The sequence below is a fragment of the Macaca nemestrina genome, chromosome 7 (assembly GCF_043159975.1).
Source record: "Macaca nemestrina isolate mMacNem1 chromosome 7, mMacNem.hap1, whole genome shotgun sequence".
Taxonomy (NCBI): Eukaryota; Metazoa; Chordata; class Mammalia; order Primates; family Cercopithecidae; genus Macaca; species Macaca nemestrina.
The window spans coordinates 8,288,174-8,306,291 of NC_092131.1; the positions used below are offsets into that span (position 1 = coordinate 8,288,174).

Here is an 18,118-nt window from a genome sequence, read left to right on the forward strand (position 1 = left end):
TTCCTTCCTTCCTCCCGTCTCCCCGCTGCTCAGGGAAGGCCGTGCGGTTTTATGTTCCTCTCTGCGAGTTCTCGGTGCCCACCGGGGTGCCCGGGGACCAGCCCCCGCCTCCTCCCGCTCGGTCCAGTTAGGAAGACGGTCGTAGGAAATAGGTCGTCTTTCTTCCCACGCGTCCCTGGCCGTGCTCCACACGCGCAGTGCCCTACCAGGGAGAGGCATTCAGTGCTTTAGAGTTTGTCATTCCGGCGTTAAACTCTTCTCCTCGTGGCTCCAGCCTGGCGATGCAACTCTGTCTTTCCCCCGTCTCCACTCGGGAAAAGGAGCCGACAGTGACGCGCGCCACTGGCTGCGGGACTCACCCTCGTCGGGCCGGGGTTGGGAGGAGGGCATTTAAGTATTGCAGAGGCATTCACGGCTTAGGACCACTCGGACCGTGTTATTTTGCTTTTCTAAATAAGGTGATATTTCAAAAATACTTTTAAAGTATGCTGACAAATTAATTTTGCTTTTAAGAATCCTCGAAGAGTTACCTCTCTCTTCGTAGCCTGATTGTGGTGCTGATGAGACCACTATAAATGCGTTTGTCAAAACTCAGAACCGGACACTGAAAAGTGTGGATTTTATCTTATGTAAAATATACCTCTTCCTCTCCCGTTTTTCTTCTTGAAATGACCTTGCCAGTATTTCAGAACTGAGCTAACCAGTAATAATGTCGGAGAAGTGTTTATTATTTTAAGTAAATACCTTTAATCCAAGAATATAGCGAAATAAAAGCAGTCTTCCTCTCCAGTGTTAAAATTTGCCAAGACTTGCTTGAACCTTGCTGTATATACTGTGTTTATACGGGCTACCATGCGTGAAGAAAGTCCAGCAGTACCGGATTAGTCCCAGGGGCTGCCGTGATTGATACTTTGGTGAAATTCCAACAGTTTACCGAGGAGTTTTTCTCTGGCCTAAGAAAGTAGTTTGCAAAGCCAAGTTCTCAAACAGCTACAGAACCTCTTTATTGGGACCCCAGACAACCTTGGATTTTAGCCTTCTGCTACCCCTTTCCTGTCTGCCCTCTAAGTGATTGTAAGTTAATATCTGAAATGGAACTCTAGTCTGAAGGAGTAAAATGGTTGCTTCTCCAGTGTGCTAACATCTCAGGGCTTTTTTTCCTGGAATTGGAGTGGTGTTGGATTTGAAGATTAAAACATCTTATGTTTGTATGTACGTTAATAGCGAAAGCTACTCGTAAGAGCACAGTGACTGTCAGTGAGAAAGTGATGGCTGCTGCGATGCTCTTCCCTGCCGTGGACATTTAGGCCACATTTTAAATGATAATTAAACTTTCGCTTTAGAAGCCTGGATAATGAGAAAAATGTGGAGGTTGTACTCAGATATTTTTCCTGTTTAAAGCTCAACCACTGGACAACTGTTTTTGTTTTGAGAGTTCTGATAAACGGTCACAACAGCCTCCTTGAAACACAGTACTCTCCTGCCTGGAGGAGAATGACAGGATGACGGCACCGGGGAAAGTATGACCATCAGCCACAAAGGCTTGCTTGGAGTGAATATTTAGTAGACAGTCATTGAATTCAGTGAAAACCAGGTGCATAGTTTGTGCTGTGTAGAGTTGTAGTAAAAATATAAGCAATAATCCCACCTCCAAGTCAGGGTTACTCTGAATGCTTTGTGACTAGATGTCAGGGTAGTTTGAGGCGTACTGGGTATCTGAAATGTTTGAATTACAGAGTCTTTTTTCTTATCACGAATCCGAGGTAGGGTTTAGAACTGTAACTAATAATGTATCTTTCTTATGTGTAGTTGGGTGACTGTCCTTCTCTGAGAGGTTGTTTATCTTTAGAGACTGGTTTGCCTGTTCCCTGGTTGCTGTGCCTGGTGCTTCTTTTGGGGGTGGGGAGGAAGAGTTTCAAGTGTGTTTCTTTCCCTTGGACCGAAGTCCTGGGAATGGAGTGGTGACTTTGTTCCCCCAAAGAGAACTAAGAGTCATTTATTCCTATGGCATTAAATGTTTTTAACATTTAATGTTAAGCAGTGAACTTATGTTTATTCTTATGTTACTTTGGATTTTGCTTGTGGCCAGTTATAATATTTGCTTTCTCAATTACCTGCCATTATTTTTGGGCCCTTTCTTTATCAGTGAAAACTCTTCTGATTAGCTGTGCATCTTTTCTCTCCTGCTACAGTCATAGAAGTGTTTATCTGGGTAACAGTTTGTTCTGGGACATATTTAACCAGTCAAGAGTATTAGACTGAAGATTCTTGCTTTTACAGTTTTCTACAGTTTTCACTTTTGTTGCCTTTACAATGGATTTCTGTCCATTGGATTTCCTTTTATCATCTCATTATTCATAACATTGGAGAGGTTAACTATTTTGATATGCAAATATAATTTACATAATTACTCAAGTTTAAAAATTTCTATCGAAATATTAATATATATAATGTATTTTCCTATTACAAAGAAGTTTAGACTTGGCTTTTTTTTTTTTTTTTGTGATGGAGTTTCTCTTTTGTTGCCCAGGCTGGAGTGCAATGTCGCAATCTCGGCTCACTGCGACCTCTGCTTCCTGGGTTCATTCTCCTGCCTCAGCCTCCCGAGCAGCTGGGATTACAGGCATGCGCCCCCACACCTGGCTAATTTTGTATTTTTAGTAGAGACGGGGTTTCTCCATGTTGGTCAGGCTGGTCTCAAACTCCCGACCTCAGGTGACCTGCCCACCTTGGCTTCCCAAAGTGCTGGGATTACAGGCGTGAGCCACAGCACTGGGCTGAGACTTGGCTTTTTAAAAAGTCACTTAATAGTCTTTTGAAAAAAAATTAGCATCTCCAAGATTAAGAAGTCTTGCTTTTTAACTCAAGCCAGAGATTAGCTGTGTTGACCCCGTTTCCACTTGGGAGTCTCCTGTGAGTTTTGGAAATAAACAGACTGTAAAAACAAGAGGTAAAAACACAGATATTGAACATTTTCAACTGAGATAAATTTGAATGGAAGAAAACTGATTCCAAATGATTATAAAATTCAAATACCAAAGTTAAGACTTTGCAATTCTTTTTTTTCTTGTATCAAGTACTTTCCAAGTAGAAGTGAACTAGTAAGTCCATACAGTCTTGGTTGACAATGGAAGACACATCTATCTTTGATGTTAAGATTTTGAAAGGGATCTACTGATTACTAAGCCAAAGTGAATTCTTAGCCTTTTACGAGCCTAACCTCAGTACTGGGATGGGGAAGTAGGGGAGGGCAGAGGGACAGAGCAGGAAGAAATGTTTCCACTGTTTTTTAGAAAGACAAAAAAATTGTCTAGAGAATGTAGATAATCAGGTGTCTACATGGAACTTTTTATTTTTAATTTTTAATTGACAAAAATATTTGATACATAGAACTCTTTTTTTTTTTTGAGACGGAGTCTTGCTCTGTCGCCTGGGCTGGAGTTCAGTGGCGGGATCTCTCAGCTCACTGCAAGCTCCGCCTCCTAGGTTTAGGCCATTCTCCTGCCTCAGCCTCCCGAGTAGCTGGGACTACAGGCGCCCGCCACCTCGCCCAGCTAGTTTTTTGTATTTTTTAGTAGAGACGGGGTTTCACCGTGTTAGCCAGGATGGTCTCAATCTCCTGACCTCGTGATCCGCCTGTCTCAGCCTCCCAAAGTGCTGGGATTACAGGCTTGAGCCACCGCGCCCGGCCAAGAACTCTTAATAAAATGTGCACTATCTTAGGCTTATCACTATCTGTGATCCTGAGTTTCACTTTCCTTTTTTTAAGAAAACAATTCATTAGGACGTAACAGGTCTAAGAAATTCTTCCAACTAAAGGGTTTACAATGTTCAGTCTCAGAAAATAGACATGCCTTTTCAATATCAGCAGTTTTCTCTGACACATATTTGAGAGGAAGTAAGGATTAGTGTTATTAAAGCTGCTTTTACCATAAAATGTTTACGGGTGTCTAATAACATTTTTGATTTGTTAGTTGTAATAATTTAGCATTGCTGCATGTCATGGTCACCTCATGGTTCTGCGTTTTTCCTCCGCAACAAAAGTGTGGCATTGCAGAGATCACTGTGGGATGTACTGGATTGGGTGGAAGCTCTTTTGGAAGTTTTGCGCATGTCCCAATTTAACCTGCAGCTCCTCCTATGTATTTGGACAAAGCCAGCAAAATAACTATACTTTTAAAAGGCCAAAGAAATAAAGCCTTTACATGCGTATGTTTTATCACTGCAAAGGAATAGTATTATTTTGAATATCAGAGATAACAGTGAACCTTTGGAGCTCTCATAAATGGGTTGGTTTTGAGCCGAACTCATGAAATATTATTGAGTATCAGTAAGATTTGTCATTGAGGTGTGCTGGTGAGGCTCTGACACAAACTGAGTCTATCATTTTGCATAAATTACTCAGTCTCTGTAAGTGTCAACTTTCTCATCTGTAAAGGGGGCTTGTTAATACCTATCTGATACTGTGTAAAATGCTTACCTCAATTCCTGATCATATAATAAATGCCTAAATGACATGATTGTGATGGGGACGATCATGTTGGGGAACTGCCATAGGACACAGGGCACGGCAAGGATGATCCTGAAATAAGGAACATGACAGCATGAATAGTTGCATTTAGGTTCAAAAACTCAGTTGTTAATATAGCACATCTATCTTGCTGAAGATCATGAAAGACTTTAGTTGTGACTGTCTTGTCCTAAAGGCTGTGGGACCATGTTGTATCATCTTTGTGTTTCAGATTAGATTCTCAGGAAATGTGCAGGAGTGAGGGAATGAATTCACTTGGCTCGTAGAAAAGCTAGGGCAGTCTTAGGAATATTAGTCAAATTTCTTTGAGTTTCAGGAAGGTGGGTAGTCCATCTCCGAGCACATCTGAAGGGTTTTGTTGACTTCGGAAAAAAAAAACAACAGCAGTTCATTGAAGTATAATATGCTTAAATCATTTTGCTCACTTTTGAGAAATATGTAGTAATGAGGGGCACTTTAGGCCTGGAGAAGACAAAATGTTGGGGAGACGCAAAAGCTGACAGGTCAGAGAGGACGGTGAACTTCTCTGCAATATTGTACTGGAGGGGCTCACAGAGCAGGAGATTGTCTTGGAAGTGAACGTGCAGCTCTGCTGGCCACCTAAAGGCAGAAGCTTTGAATCTGCCTTTTTCACTTACTGGCAATCCGCCTTAGGCTGTGTGTTTGTTAATCAGGAATGACACGCTGGCTCTGTCCTGCCTGTCTTATATCCTTCTCAGACTTGGATCAGGTGATGTACTGATTGTGACTGCTCCATAACATCAGGCACCATGCGCCGTACACGCGTGGGGTTGAGAGCTACTCTAATCCTGATGCTCCTTGGTTCTAGAATCCAGAATCCTTATGTTAAGGAATGTGGATGGTTTGATGGATTACAGCTGTTTCTTCACCCATAACATTGTCTTTTTTATTTTAGAAAGATATAATAGGAAATGATTATTCATGATACCCAATGATTTTTTGCTTTACAAAAGGTTTTTTTGGTAACTTCTGTTAAATAGGAGCCTATGTTAATTTATTTGCAATTTCGTTCAACGGCAGTTTAAAACTAAAACCTACTATGTAATGAAAAGTCAGTCAGAAATGTTTAGTTATTTCTAAAATTATTGTGTTAGTGGAAAAATAGCAAAAAAAAAAATGTGAAAAGCAACAACTGTACTTTATTTATTTATTTATTTATTTTTGAGACAGAGTCTTGCTCTGTGGCCCAGGCTGGAGTGCAGTGGCACGATCTTGGTTCACTGCAACCTTTGCCTCCTGGGTTCAAGTGATACTTGTACCTCAGCTTCCCAAGTAGCTGGGACTATTTTTAGTAGAGACAGGGTTTCACTGTGTTGGCCAGGCTGGTCTTGAACTCCTGACCTCAGGTGATCCGCCCGCCTCGGCCTCCCAAAATGGTGGGATTAATAGGCATGAGCCACTGTGCCTGGCCAACAACTGTATTTTTAAAATCTCAAGTTATAATACTTAAATGGGACAGCCTAAATTGTTCTGTATCAAGATTAAATTTTGATCAAATTAAAATTTTATTTGCATGCAATTTATAGATCTGTATACATCCTGGTACTTAAGTAGTTACTGAGTTGAAATTAATTCCACCTTCTTCCCTGCCTGCTTGCCTTGATTTCTTGGTACTTTTAAGTTGTGGCACATCAGTTCTTCTTTTGTTTGTTTGTTTGTTTATTTTTGAGGCAGAGTCTCACTCTGTCGCCCAGGCTGGAGTGCAGTAGTTGGATCTCAGCTCACTGCAATCTCTACCTCCTGGATTTAAACATTTCTCCTACGTCAGCCTCCTGAGTAGCTGGGATTACAGGCCTGCGCCACCATACCAGGCTAATTTTTGTATTTTTAGTAGAGATGGGGGGGTCTCACCATGTTGGCCAAGCTGGTCTTGAACTCCTGACCTCAAATGATCCACCTGCCTCGGCCTCCCAAAGTGCTGGGATTGCAGGTGTGAGCCACTGCCCTTGGCCCAATTCCTCTTTTAATTAGAAGATTGGAACGATAGGTGCCAGTTTGCCATGTAAACTGGTATGAGTTGGTATGGCTACTAGGCCCTGCTACTGTGCAAAGCCAGAACGTGTTTCTGATATATATGAGTTTCAGCTAACATGGTACCATGGCACTTTGTCAGTATCTGTAGGAAAGGAAACATTGCACAGTTAAATACTTTTCAGTTTGGGAGTGCTTTCATTTTCCTAACTCATCATCCTATAATTTGTGTATTTAATTCTGAATGTAGTAATCTGATCCTGCTGGCCGGCAAAGTATTTTAGTAAGAGTGAGAAAAGAGTATTTCCTTTTCTTCCTACACGAAGATTAGGCACTCACCCTCTCTCGAGTAGGCTTTACAGCTGGGAGCCTGAGGTGGAGGAAGCCATCCTTAGGACCATTCTCTCCCTTAGTCAACCCAGCTGTGAAGTTGGGTCAATGCAGGATACATTGAAAAACAGATGCTGTGCTTGAGCTAAGGTTTCCTGGATAACTTGCCAGATAAGTGTAATCAAAAATGTTTATTCTAGTTCTGTTTAGTTGAAAGCAGCATTTTCAAGGGAACTCAAGAAGTATACAAATAAATATCCTTTCCATTCAGAATGTTTGAAAAAAAAAATGCAAGTGAATTACATCCAAAATCTGTTCATTATGTGTGAACTATGCTTTGTAAAAATGGGTTAGGTATTTAGCACCCTTTACCCCACCTCCGCCCCCACTCCCCACATTAGCCAAGGTCACTAAATGTGCTTTCTTGTGTCTCGACCCATTTATTCCACGACTCAGATTAGATGGAAAATAATCGCTTGCGTGGCAGAGGTGGTGGTTGATTACAGATGCTCCTGTGTATTAGTCAGCACTTTAAATAATAATTGAGTATGTCATTCATTCCTCTGTCTTCTAAAGCCTGGCTTGTCTGTTAGATGGGGAGGTTGTTGATGGACTTGTAAGTGGTATATGGTGTTTTAAAGGGCCAAAGTTTGAAGATTCTGTAAATTTTAAAAATATCTTGATGGTGAAGAAATGTAGACATGTGTGAAACTCTTGGCTTAGCTGTTCCTTTTTATAGATACCCCTTCCTCTGAACGACTAACTATAATTGTATAATTCATGTATCAATCCTGTATTGTTACTCTTCATATTTTCTTTTGTTTTAAGTATTATTTAAATTATTTTTTTGGTACTATTTTCCTGTTTTCTTTAAGATAATTCAGTAAGTATTTGTAAATTATACCTGATTTCATTCTAAACTTTGCAGAAAAACATTTTTGATTTAATATTGTACCTTCTGGCTAATACTTGTAATTTAACTTGAGTGTGTATGTGTGTGTGTATACACATATAATTTAGTATGCATTTATGTTTTCCTAATATAAATATTGGAAATATTGAAAATAAACATTTGGTCTTTGTGGGGACTTGATGAATGTTTAATATATTTTTTTCATGGAGAGCATGAAGGATGTTCAGAATACCTATTTGACTGTTTCATTTGTTTAAACTTGTAGTTTAGCCCGAAATTCACTGAAATGATCATGAAAAGTATTCACTGTATATAACAGACTTTTGAATCATAAATGAAAAGGGTAGTTATTTAAATCCATAAGGTTGGGGAACTTACACGGCATGCATCTTTTTTGATAGCTAAAAGAAGGCAATATGGGGTGAATTTAGGAAACCACACATACTGGATACTAACACCTTCTCACACTGATCTTAAAATTTAGTCATCCTTCTTGAATTGTACTTTATTTCTTGCCCTTCTATGTTTAGTTACTTACGTGTTTTAGGAATTATCCATGCTGCTTTATTTTGAGTGTGAGTCTTGGTTTCCCAGCCTCATCCTTGGGAACTGCAGTTCTGGTTTTGTCCAATTTTGTTGTCTTCTGCAACAGCGAACATAGTATAGGCACAGAGACGTTGTGCAGCTTAGTTTAATCAAGCTTGCCTATACGTAGAGTCCACCTATATGCTGGAGCTAATGCAGGATTTCAAGTTTGAAGCTAGGGGTCTGCTGCTTGGCAGCTGTGGTCTCTTGGCCAAGTCACAGCCCTCTCTAAGCCTCCTGACAATGGGCTGTGGTCACTGCTGGCCTCAGTGGGCTGTGGTGGGGATGCAGTGAGGTCATGGGCAGATGCTCGTGTCCTCGGTCACAAGTGCCCACGGAGCTTTTCCCTGTGCCTGGGCTGTAAGCGTTCCTTTTCTATCAGAAACAGACTAATTCCTGCTTTATTGCTTTCTAAAGACCAATAATGCTTAAAAGATTCCAGTGTGTTTTTCAGAGTCTCTCTTATTAAATTTAATGTCCTAAAGGTTTTCTATCTAAAACTGGATTTTGAAAAGAGATCATCTTGTAAAAATTGTTCTTTGAGACAGGATTTTGCTGTGTTGCCCAGGCTTCAGCCCAATGGCTGTTCACAGGTGTGATCATAACTTGCTGCAGCCTCGATCTCCTAGGTTCAAGAGAGCCTCCCACCTCAGCCTCCTGAGCAGCTGGACGATAAGCATGTGCAACTATGCCCCACAGAACCGTTTTTTAAGTGTGATATTACATAAGCTTAACTCTAACCCCTGTCCTTCATGGTGTGGCCAATCTATAATTATCTACACCTCTCTATATAAATTTATATTTTTACTTCTAAGAGTTACCATAGTTCCTTAGTAGAATTAAATATTAAGTAAATGTTTCGTTTGGCTACTGTTTAATAACTGTTGGGAGCAATGTGAAAATTAGTAACACCAATATATTCAAATATGCTATCCAAAGATTTTCTTTTACTCAACAGATTTTGACCTTCTATGTGTCTGTGACACTATATTAGACCCTATGGGTAATACAGAGATGGAAGCTTTGGGTTTTTTTCTGCCACAAGACAGTGGGTAAAAGAGTTCAGACTGCAGTGGATGAGGTCACAGAGGTGTGGGGACTGTGCTGTGGAAGTGCGGTGAGGAGACCTTGTTAGTGAGGTGGGGTTTTAGCCAGGTAAATTGTAGGTGGAGGACCCTGACATACTCACCAAGGGGTCAGGGCCTTTCGGCTGAAGTAATAGAGCGAAGAGTGTGTACGTCAGGGAATGACAGCCAGGCCAAGGGGCTGAGGGAAGGTGGGATGTGGGGAGCTGGCAGACTCACAGGAAAACCTGATGTTTTAGGGCTGAACGAAGTAAGTGTAAGGCGTCTGCCTTCAAGATGCTTTGAGCTAGGGGTGTCCCACAAATACTAGAATTAGTGCCAAACCATACTGAACCCAGAGACAAAGGAATCTTACAACAGTGATAACTGGTACTGAGAAACACTTGCCTTCAGTGACTTAAGTTCTTAAAGTCATGCTAAAGGTCAGGTGTCATGCCCGACTGCCTGGGGTTCAGGGTACAGGGGACTGAGGAGAGCCCTCGGACAGGGTGGACCCAGCCAGTGGGGAGGCTTACTGGAAGAGCCCTGGAAACTTGTTTCTGGGGGGAGCAGACTGAGGAGATGACTTGGGTCTAGGATCCTGTGCCCTAGGGAGATACATTTACTGGAAGAAGGATAAGCAGCTCCCCACCCCCCATCCTTAATTAAGACGAAGATTCTTTCTGCCTAACGTAGGCTAGCCACTTTTTCTACTTTATAGCCTGTATCCCTGTGGGAGGGAAATAGCCCAAAGAGGTTGCCAAAAGACAGAATCCCAACATAAGCCAACCCTTTAGCATCTGTAATAACCTTGACTTTGACCCTTTCTGACTGACTTTGTTGGATATGAGGGTTGCATGGAGGAGTCTGGAGTTTCCCTTAAGGCACAGGGGACATTTTGGTAGAGCCTTGAAGTATATGAAAAATCTTGCCAGGAGAAGACAAGGGGACAGGCAGTGGGGATAGCTGCATTCCAGAAAAAGGGAGGAACATGAGCAGTCCCCTGGAGCTGTGTTGTGTAAAGGTAGGATGAAGCTGGACACATAAAATGGGGTGAGGCAGTTCAGTCCTCGAAGACCTTGCTAGGGAGGTTACACATTATCCTGTGAGCTATGGAAAGACATGTGAGTGAAAGAAACCTACACAGTGTAGAATTCTACTTATATGAAGTTTAAGAATAGGCAGAACTGATTGATGGTAATAGAAGTTGGCATGTGGGCTGCTGGGGGAAGGACTGGTTGCGAAAGGGTTCATCAGGACTGCTGGCAAGGACTGGTGTGTTTGCTACCTTCTGCAAGGGTGGGGCCTTGCACGTATGGGGATGAGTCCATGAATTCGTGCACTATGCGGTTTGTAGGTTTCTATTTTTTTTTTTTTCTTTGAGTCAGGGTCTCCCTTTGTCGCCCAGGCTGGAGTGCAGTGACGCCATCACAGCTCATTGCAGCCTCAAGGGATCCTCCCACCTGAGCCTCCTGAGTATCTGGGGACTACAGGGTTGCACCACCATGCCCAGCTAATTTTTGTATTTTTTTGTAGAGACAAGGTTTCGCCATGTTGTCCAGGCTGGTCTCGAACTCCTGAGCTCAAGCAATCTACCTGCCTTGGGCCTCCCAAAGTGCTGGGATTATAGGCGTGAGCCACTATGCTCATCCTATGCAGTTTGTATTTTATACCTCAATTTATTAAGGCTGACTGTTGACATTGTGGTGGGGGAGGACTTGTAGGCAGGGAAATGAATCCCAAAGGGATTGAAAGAGCTGGAGATGAGGGTCTTAGCTAGGAGTGGCTTCAATGACTGCATAAACATCACTCTGCAGGACTTTCGAAGATTGCATTCTAGCATATCTGCCTTCCCAGGGGCTATGGTGTGTTTTGAAATTACACCTCTGCTGTATTTATACACCTATTACTCATTTCTAAGAGCCAGCAGTTTTCTGGCTTAAAAAAGAAATCTTGAGAACAATTGGAGTTATAAGTACTTGACTGTAGAATTACTGTCGGTGGAATGTATTTTGTTTTCAAACCATTGTAGCCATATTTTTAATGGTCTGCCATGTGGAGCAGGAAGTCGACATTTCCTGTCTGTTCCAAGGGAATGGAAACCTGGGTAGAAGCTTCAGAAATGGAGACTGTAACCTAACCTAAGACCTGTGCTGATGCTTTTTTCTGGGAGCTCAGGGTGGCATCCTCTGTGTAGCACCTGCCCTGTGTTGAGGCCTGGACTGTATGTTGGGGTTACAAATAGAAACAAGACAGGATGTCTTCAAGGAGCCTGTTATCTGAAGGGAAGCTGGTATGTGAGCAAGTCTTTTAGTGCAGTGGGGCCCAGTGATAATGGGAGAACATACCAGGACTTGCAGAGGTGCAGAGAAGAGAAGATTGTGACTAGGGGGACCAGGTAGACTTTAAGGGGATTCCTGGACAGCGGTTTTAGAGAAAACTAAGAGTTTGTGAATAAGTGACTAAAATTTTACAGTCAAAGGGTGAACGGGGAGGCAGAGATAGGCACGTGATGACCGCTGTAGAGGGACTGGGAGCCCTTGGTGTTGCTGGGAGGGTGTTTTACATATTTTTACCAGTTTCCTTTTATTCCAGGATGACTGACACTGTATATTTTACACTGATTTTTAGAAGACTTATTAGATTAATGTGTTACACATTATTCTTTATACATTAGATACATAAGAGAAGATAAGCTTGTTCGCCTATTAAAATAATGTGATTTCCTACTATTTAGGGTGGTGGCAGTGTGAGGGTAGATTTAAGCAGCAGGGACAGGCTTGGGCAGGGAGATGTACGAGACTAGTGTTAGGGTTTAACCGTGAGGACGCGTTCAGGAGGTGCAGGAGGAAGTGGCTGGAGCTGCCCAGGTGTGGGCCGAGCGGCTGCTGTCAGGAGTGTTGGGGGTGTGCTCCATATCCCATGGTGTTTGACCTGGAAGACTCCCCGCTGCCATGTACTTTTATTTTTTTTTTTTAATCTGTATTTAAACAGAGGCAGTGTGGTAGTGGTTCTGGGTTCAGATTCTAGCTCTGCTTCTTACCTGATGCATGACCTTGGACAAAGAGAAGGGACTTAACCTTTCTGAGAATGTCATCTGAAAGATGAGGATGGTATCTACGGCTTAAAGTGTCGAGGAAGATCAAGTGAAGAGCTGTGTCTTAGCTCAGCACCTGGCAGAGGGTGAATACTGAGCTCCAGGGAACAGCTGCTGCTACATCAATGAGCAACTGGAGTTGGGTGGATCGCTGAGGGAAGACATTGGGGGAGGTGAGGGGCTGCAGGCAGAGCGAACAGAGCCTGTTTTGTAGCTGTTGGTGTGCACCCCTGAGAGAGCCAGTGCAGAGCAGCCCCGCCATCCCAGGCTCACTTACTGTTAAGAGAAGGGAAAGGGTCTTGGAACTCCTCGTCAGAGTGACGTTCTTGCCTCATTTACAGGCTTCCACAGCAGAAGGTCTTGCAGGCAAGGCTGAAGGGAGAGGCCAGCTAAGCCATTGCTGACAGCATGCTTCTGCATCTCCTCCTGCCAAGCCAGCAGACCCGCTATATTTGGAAGTGTGATTAACGTCCTTATTACCAGACTCCTTGGTGGTTTTAGTGATTTTCAGGTTAAGTTCGAAGGTCCTCCAGAGATGCCCTCCGCAAATGTGGGAGGCCTGAAATGCCCAGAAGGGTGGAGGTGCTCTGTCCAGGCTGTGCCCTTGCTCTTGGCTGTGAGCCGGAACCATGGGGAGCTTTTTTCTCTTCTAAGAAGGTAGTTCTTAAGCATAGGAAAAGGTACTTAAGCTGTCTGTCATCCTGCCCTCCCCTCACTTAAATTTTCTGCTTTTGATCACAGAAAAAGAATTCCTTTTATTGCTGCAAAAGTTTTACGTATTTTTACCAGTTTCCTTTTATTCCATGATGACTGACGCTGTCTTTTTTTTTTTTTTTTTGAGACGGAGTCTTGCTCTGTCGCCTGGGCTGGAGTGCAGTGGCCGGATCTCAGCTCACTGCAAGCTCCGCCTCCCGGGTTTACGCCATTCTCCTGCCTCAGCCTCCCGAGTAGCTGGAACTACAGGCGCCCGCCACCTCGCCTGGCTAGTGTTTTGTATTTTTTAGTAGAGACGGGGTTTCACCGTGTTAGCCAGGATGGTCTCGATCTCCTGACCTCGTGATCCGCCCGTCTCGGCCTCCCAAAGTGCTGGGATTACAGGCTTGAGCCCCCGCGCCCGGCTGACACTATTTTATACTAATTTTTAGAAGACTTATTAGATTAATGTGTTACACATTATTCTTTATACGTTAGATACATAAGAGAAGATAGGCATGTTAGCCTGTTAAATAATGTGATTTCCTACTATTTTAGCACATGACCATATTTGCATGGATTCAGTTACAGCAGAATCAGTGATCACCTGTATAGTGGGAGAATATGTTTTAAACCTTTGTCCTAGCATAGTTCTTCACATGGTGATAGTTACTTCTTTTTGTAAAAAACAAATGGACCAAAGTCTGCTTTTTGATTCTCACTTGAGATGAAGTGTAACTGACTGGGGCTCCTGGAGGCCATCCTTGTGGTGGTTTGTTATTCATTAGCTTATGAATCGCCCCGCCAGCTTCTTGGCTGGACACTTTCTCCATCTTCCTGGGTCATCATCTTAGCCTCTTGTCTCTAGAGAATCAAAGCCAGACACCTCTGACAGTGACTCTCATCCTCTCTTGAGTGGCTGCCTCGCTAGACTTCCCTAGAGACCCCCTCTCCAGCCGGGTTCCCTTCTTCACTGTGCTTCCCTCACGCTTCTTGTCCTGTCCCTGTCTTTGAATTGCCCCATCTGCTCTTCACACATCCATGTCCCTTCCTTACTTTGAGACCTATTGTTAAAAACACTTGCAAGCAAGCGTTATCTCGTAGGGTCTTTACCCAGGACACCAGAAAAAGAAATGTGTAGTATTAGTATTTAGAGGTTCTCAAACGGGGAAAAAGAAACTCTGGCGAGCTAGTCTAACTCCTACATTTTGTGCCATGGGAAATCCCAGGCTCGCCAGAGTTTCTTCCAGCTCTAAAAATGTCTTCAGCATTTGTCCAGAGAGTGTAATCAGTTGCTTATGATACAGTTATGGTTAATGGGAAATGATTATTTTAAGGCAAAGTGGGGAGAGAATATATAGGTCTTTATGCCCATATGTGTATGATGTATGCATGGTTTTTATCTCTCTAGTATACTGGAGTATATTAGTATGCGCAATGAAATCTATGTAATTAAAAAAAAAATTTAGAGTAAAATTTGCTCTACTATAGTTTTTGTAGATGATAAAGAATGAACTTTTCTTCCAGAGACTACAAAGCAGATTTTTTTCCCCCCATTTGAGAACGTCTAAATACTAATACTACACATTTCTTTTTATGGTAGAAAACTTCAGGATATGGCATATGTAAGGTAAAATCAGCCTCTGAAGACTAAGACACTGCCGTGTGTTGAACATGTTTTATTACTTTATTTTGTTCTTTGGTAATGTAATTTTTTCTCTTTTCTTTCTCTTCTCTGTAGTCAGAAAAATGGGTAAGAAGAGTCGAGTAAAAACTCAGAAATCCGGCACTGGTGCTACAGCAACTGTGTCACCAAAGGAAATCTTGAACCTGACCAGTGAACTGCTACAGAGTAAGTCCTCCTCTGGGCTCTCCCTGCCTTGATGTGGTGGCTGTGCCTTTTTCTTGTCACCAGAATGGGGAAGCATGCATCAAACAAGCTGGTATTCAGGTCCGAGCTGATGAGCTGTGGGCCTGGACAAGTCACAGAGCTACCCAGATTTGCAGTCCTCACCTGTGAGGATGGAAACACCTGTCGGAACCGTGTGGCTGTTAACAAGGCTTGGGTGAAATAATTGTGAGCTTCAATAGCACAGTCACCTGGAACATGGTCTTCCCTGAGGACCCGTGGGCAAGAACCAGCTCTACTACTTTTGCACAGTGTGCCCCTCCGCAGATTACTGAACCTTCTGAAACGCAATGTTCTTCTTGGTAAACATAGATAATAACTGTCTCAGGGAGTGAGCCAAGGACTTTGTGAGATGTGGTGTGTGAAGGTGCTTCACGGGCTGTTAGCCCAGGTGAGTCCAGCGTGCCTCTCGGAGACCCGGCCTTCAGAGCTCTGCCCCTCACTGGAATGGCTCGCCTTCCTTTTTGGTGATTCAGTTAACAGTGCTTCTGATTTTTTTTCTCTTTTAGACAAAGTCTTGCTTTCTTGCCCAGGCTGGAGTGCCATGGCACTGTTGTGGCTCACTGTAGCCTCGACCTCCTGGGGTCAAGTGATTTTCCCACTTCATTCTCCTGGGTAGCTGGGCCTACAGGCCTGTGTCACCATGCCCAGCTAATTTTTTTGTAGAGATGAGGTTTTGCCATGTTGCCCAGGCTGGTCTTGAACTCTTGGGCTCAAGAGATCCTCCCGCCTCTGCCTACCAAAGTGCCGGGATTACAGGCGTGAGCCACTGCACCTGGCTGTGTATCTGATTTTTACATGCTGTAGTTTGAGAGGTCTTGGCTTAAGGAAATGGAATTTCTACTAAGTGCCTGTACTTGTTTTAGCAAGTTGGTGTGATTTGGTAACTTTTTAAAATTATGAATTTGAATTGGTGCAGTTAGTGCCTTGGCTGTAGCTGTGGTCACTCCATTGCCCTTTGTCCATGTTTAGATTATGTGGCAGGCTAAACCCCAAGTAAAAACGCAGCCTTCCCTTCAAGACAGAAAGCAGGCCGCAGGCGAGTTGGAGTCAGGTCCCTCCCGAGTGCTCCCCTGGATCCTATGGGCCAGTGGAGTGTGGCTGTCCTTAGCATTCGTCGCCAAGCTCCCCTGCCTCTGGCAGCTTGAGGATAGGCTCTCTGCTGCTTCACCTCTGAGGCCTGTTCCAGGCCTCAGTCAGTGCTTGTTGTTGGAGAATAAAGTAAGACTGGCTACCCTTCATAGTTAAGACTCAGCGCATATCTAGTTATTGTTAGTTATTTGCCACATATGCTCTTTTAATAGAGAGCAAAGAGGCCCCAGAGGTTAAGCAGGAGTGTGGGAAGGGGCTGTCTGAACCAATGCAGTTGTGTGAAAAGAAAGAGCTGCCAATAGGCGGGGTGCCCAGTGTGCAGCCTTCCAAACTCACACCTCAGTCTCGGGTGTTGGTCTTTTGGTTCTGGCCCCACAGTGGAATCTTAGCTTCTTTTTTAGCAGTGACTATGCCATCTCATTTTGCAACTCCCCCAGACTGCTGAATATAGTGCCGTACACATGGATGTGAAATGTTTGTCGACTAATTGTCCTTATGTCCAATTTCACTGGTTCCCTTAGGGAATCAGTGTTATGGGGTTTAACTAAAAAGAAAGGTTGACTTTTAACTTCTTTTTGCCATATAGAAGAGTTTTGAGGGGATAGTTTGCATTTTAGCTTAGCTTTTTATCATAGGTTTTCCTGTTAGTAAGTATATTCTAAAAAGAGTTAACTGAGAATAAGGTGGCTGTGAGCTAGGTGCCTGCTCCGTGCTCTCTCTTGGGTACGTTCAGTGGGGGATGTTTTTATGATTCCCCAGGATTTGTCTGCTTTGAGAAGTGTAGCTGCCTTGTACTCCTCACGTTCATTATCGTGGCTGTCATATGTCTGTCTTTTAAAAATAAACCAACTCCAAACAGCAACAACAAAGTCCAAATCCTTTCTTCTGCAGAGTAGTAGGTTAAGTTGAAAGAGGGAAGTGTTTCAGTACCATGCCTCTTATGTTACAGAATGCAGCAGTCCTGCGCCTGGCCCAGGAAAAGAGTGGGAAGAGTATGTGCAGATCCGGACTCTAGTTGAGAAAATACGGAAAAAGCAGAAAGGTAAAATTGCTAGAATGATAACTGTGTTTCAATAATGTCATGTAGAAACTTGATTAGGTCAGAGGGCTGACGAGTAGTGAAGGTCTCAGCATCACTGGTGTCATTCTGAAAGGTCTTATAGTGGGGCTTGCAGACCGGAAGAGAGGGCAGTTAGCGAGATTTCTCCCCTTTCAGAGATGCTATTACCTGCTTCGGAAAGGATGAGAATGTTGAGCTTTAGGAGAATAAAATATATCTGGGGGCTAAAATGACACAATTTTATTTATTTACTTATGTTTTTTAAAGTATTTAAGTCTGGTTTTTATACTGTTATTTCCTTTTGAGTTTCAGGGCAGTGCATATAGTGTATATGGTCAACACACAAATAAATGCTGATTGGTTAATGCATTAGCAAGGTGTATGATGAATTCACACACATCTCAGTTAAATAAGAGGTGTGGTCATATTCCTTAAGCTGTGTTTTCACAGGACGTATGCAGTTGCCATTGTAATGATTCTCATCCAGGCTGGTGTGGGGCTAAGTGTGAGTTTGAAAAAGCTCGTTCAGTATACCTATTGTTTTTGTTCTGTAAAGCACAGAAAGTAAAGATTATTATGCAGGACCACATGGGAGGTAGAAGCGGAAAACATCCTGAGGAGCACGCATTGGAATGTGGGGCCATCTTCTGAGACTCGCTTTTTTATTGTCATGAAGGGCATCAGGAGAGAGTTTGTTTTTTATTTGCTGTCTTAAGTAGTGGTTTCATTGCTTTTCCATACACACCTCTAAACATGTAGTCTTCAGCTTAGATGGTCTCAAACTCCAAAGTGGTGAGTTCATAATGGGCGTGTTCAAACAGGTTCCTTCATAATGGGTTTATTTGCACTAAA

General features: G+C 43.0%; 1 protein-coding gene across 3 annotated transcripts in view; it reads left to right on the forward strand.

The window, feature by feature from the left end:
* Window positions 1–18,118, forward strand: part of LOC105467434 (SET domain containing 3, actin N3(tau)-histidine methyltransferase) — an 86,227-nt gene that overhangs the window by 614 nt on the left and 67,495 nt on the right. For 2 of the 3 annotated variants that reach the window (XM_071099626.1, XM_011717039.2), the window contains exons 2-3: window positions 14,947–15,057; window positions 17,156–17,248. In XM_071099626.1, coding sequence (XP_070955727.1) covers window positions 14,955–15,057; window positions 17,156–17,248 — 196 coding nt within the window. In that variant the 5' untranslated portion in view covers window positions 14,947–14,954. Of the gene's footprint in view, window positions 1–1,432; window positions 1,595–14,946; window positions 15,058–17,155; window positions 17,249–18,118 lie in introns of those variants that run through there. The other variant, XM_071099628.1, reaches the window with a different exon arrangement.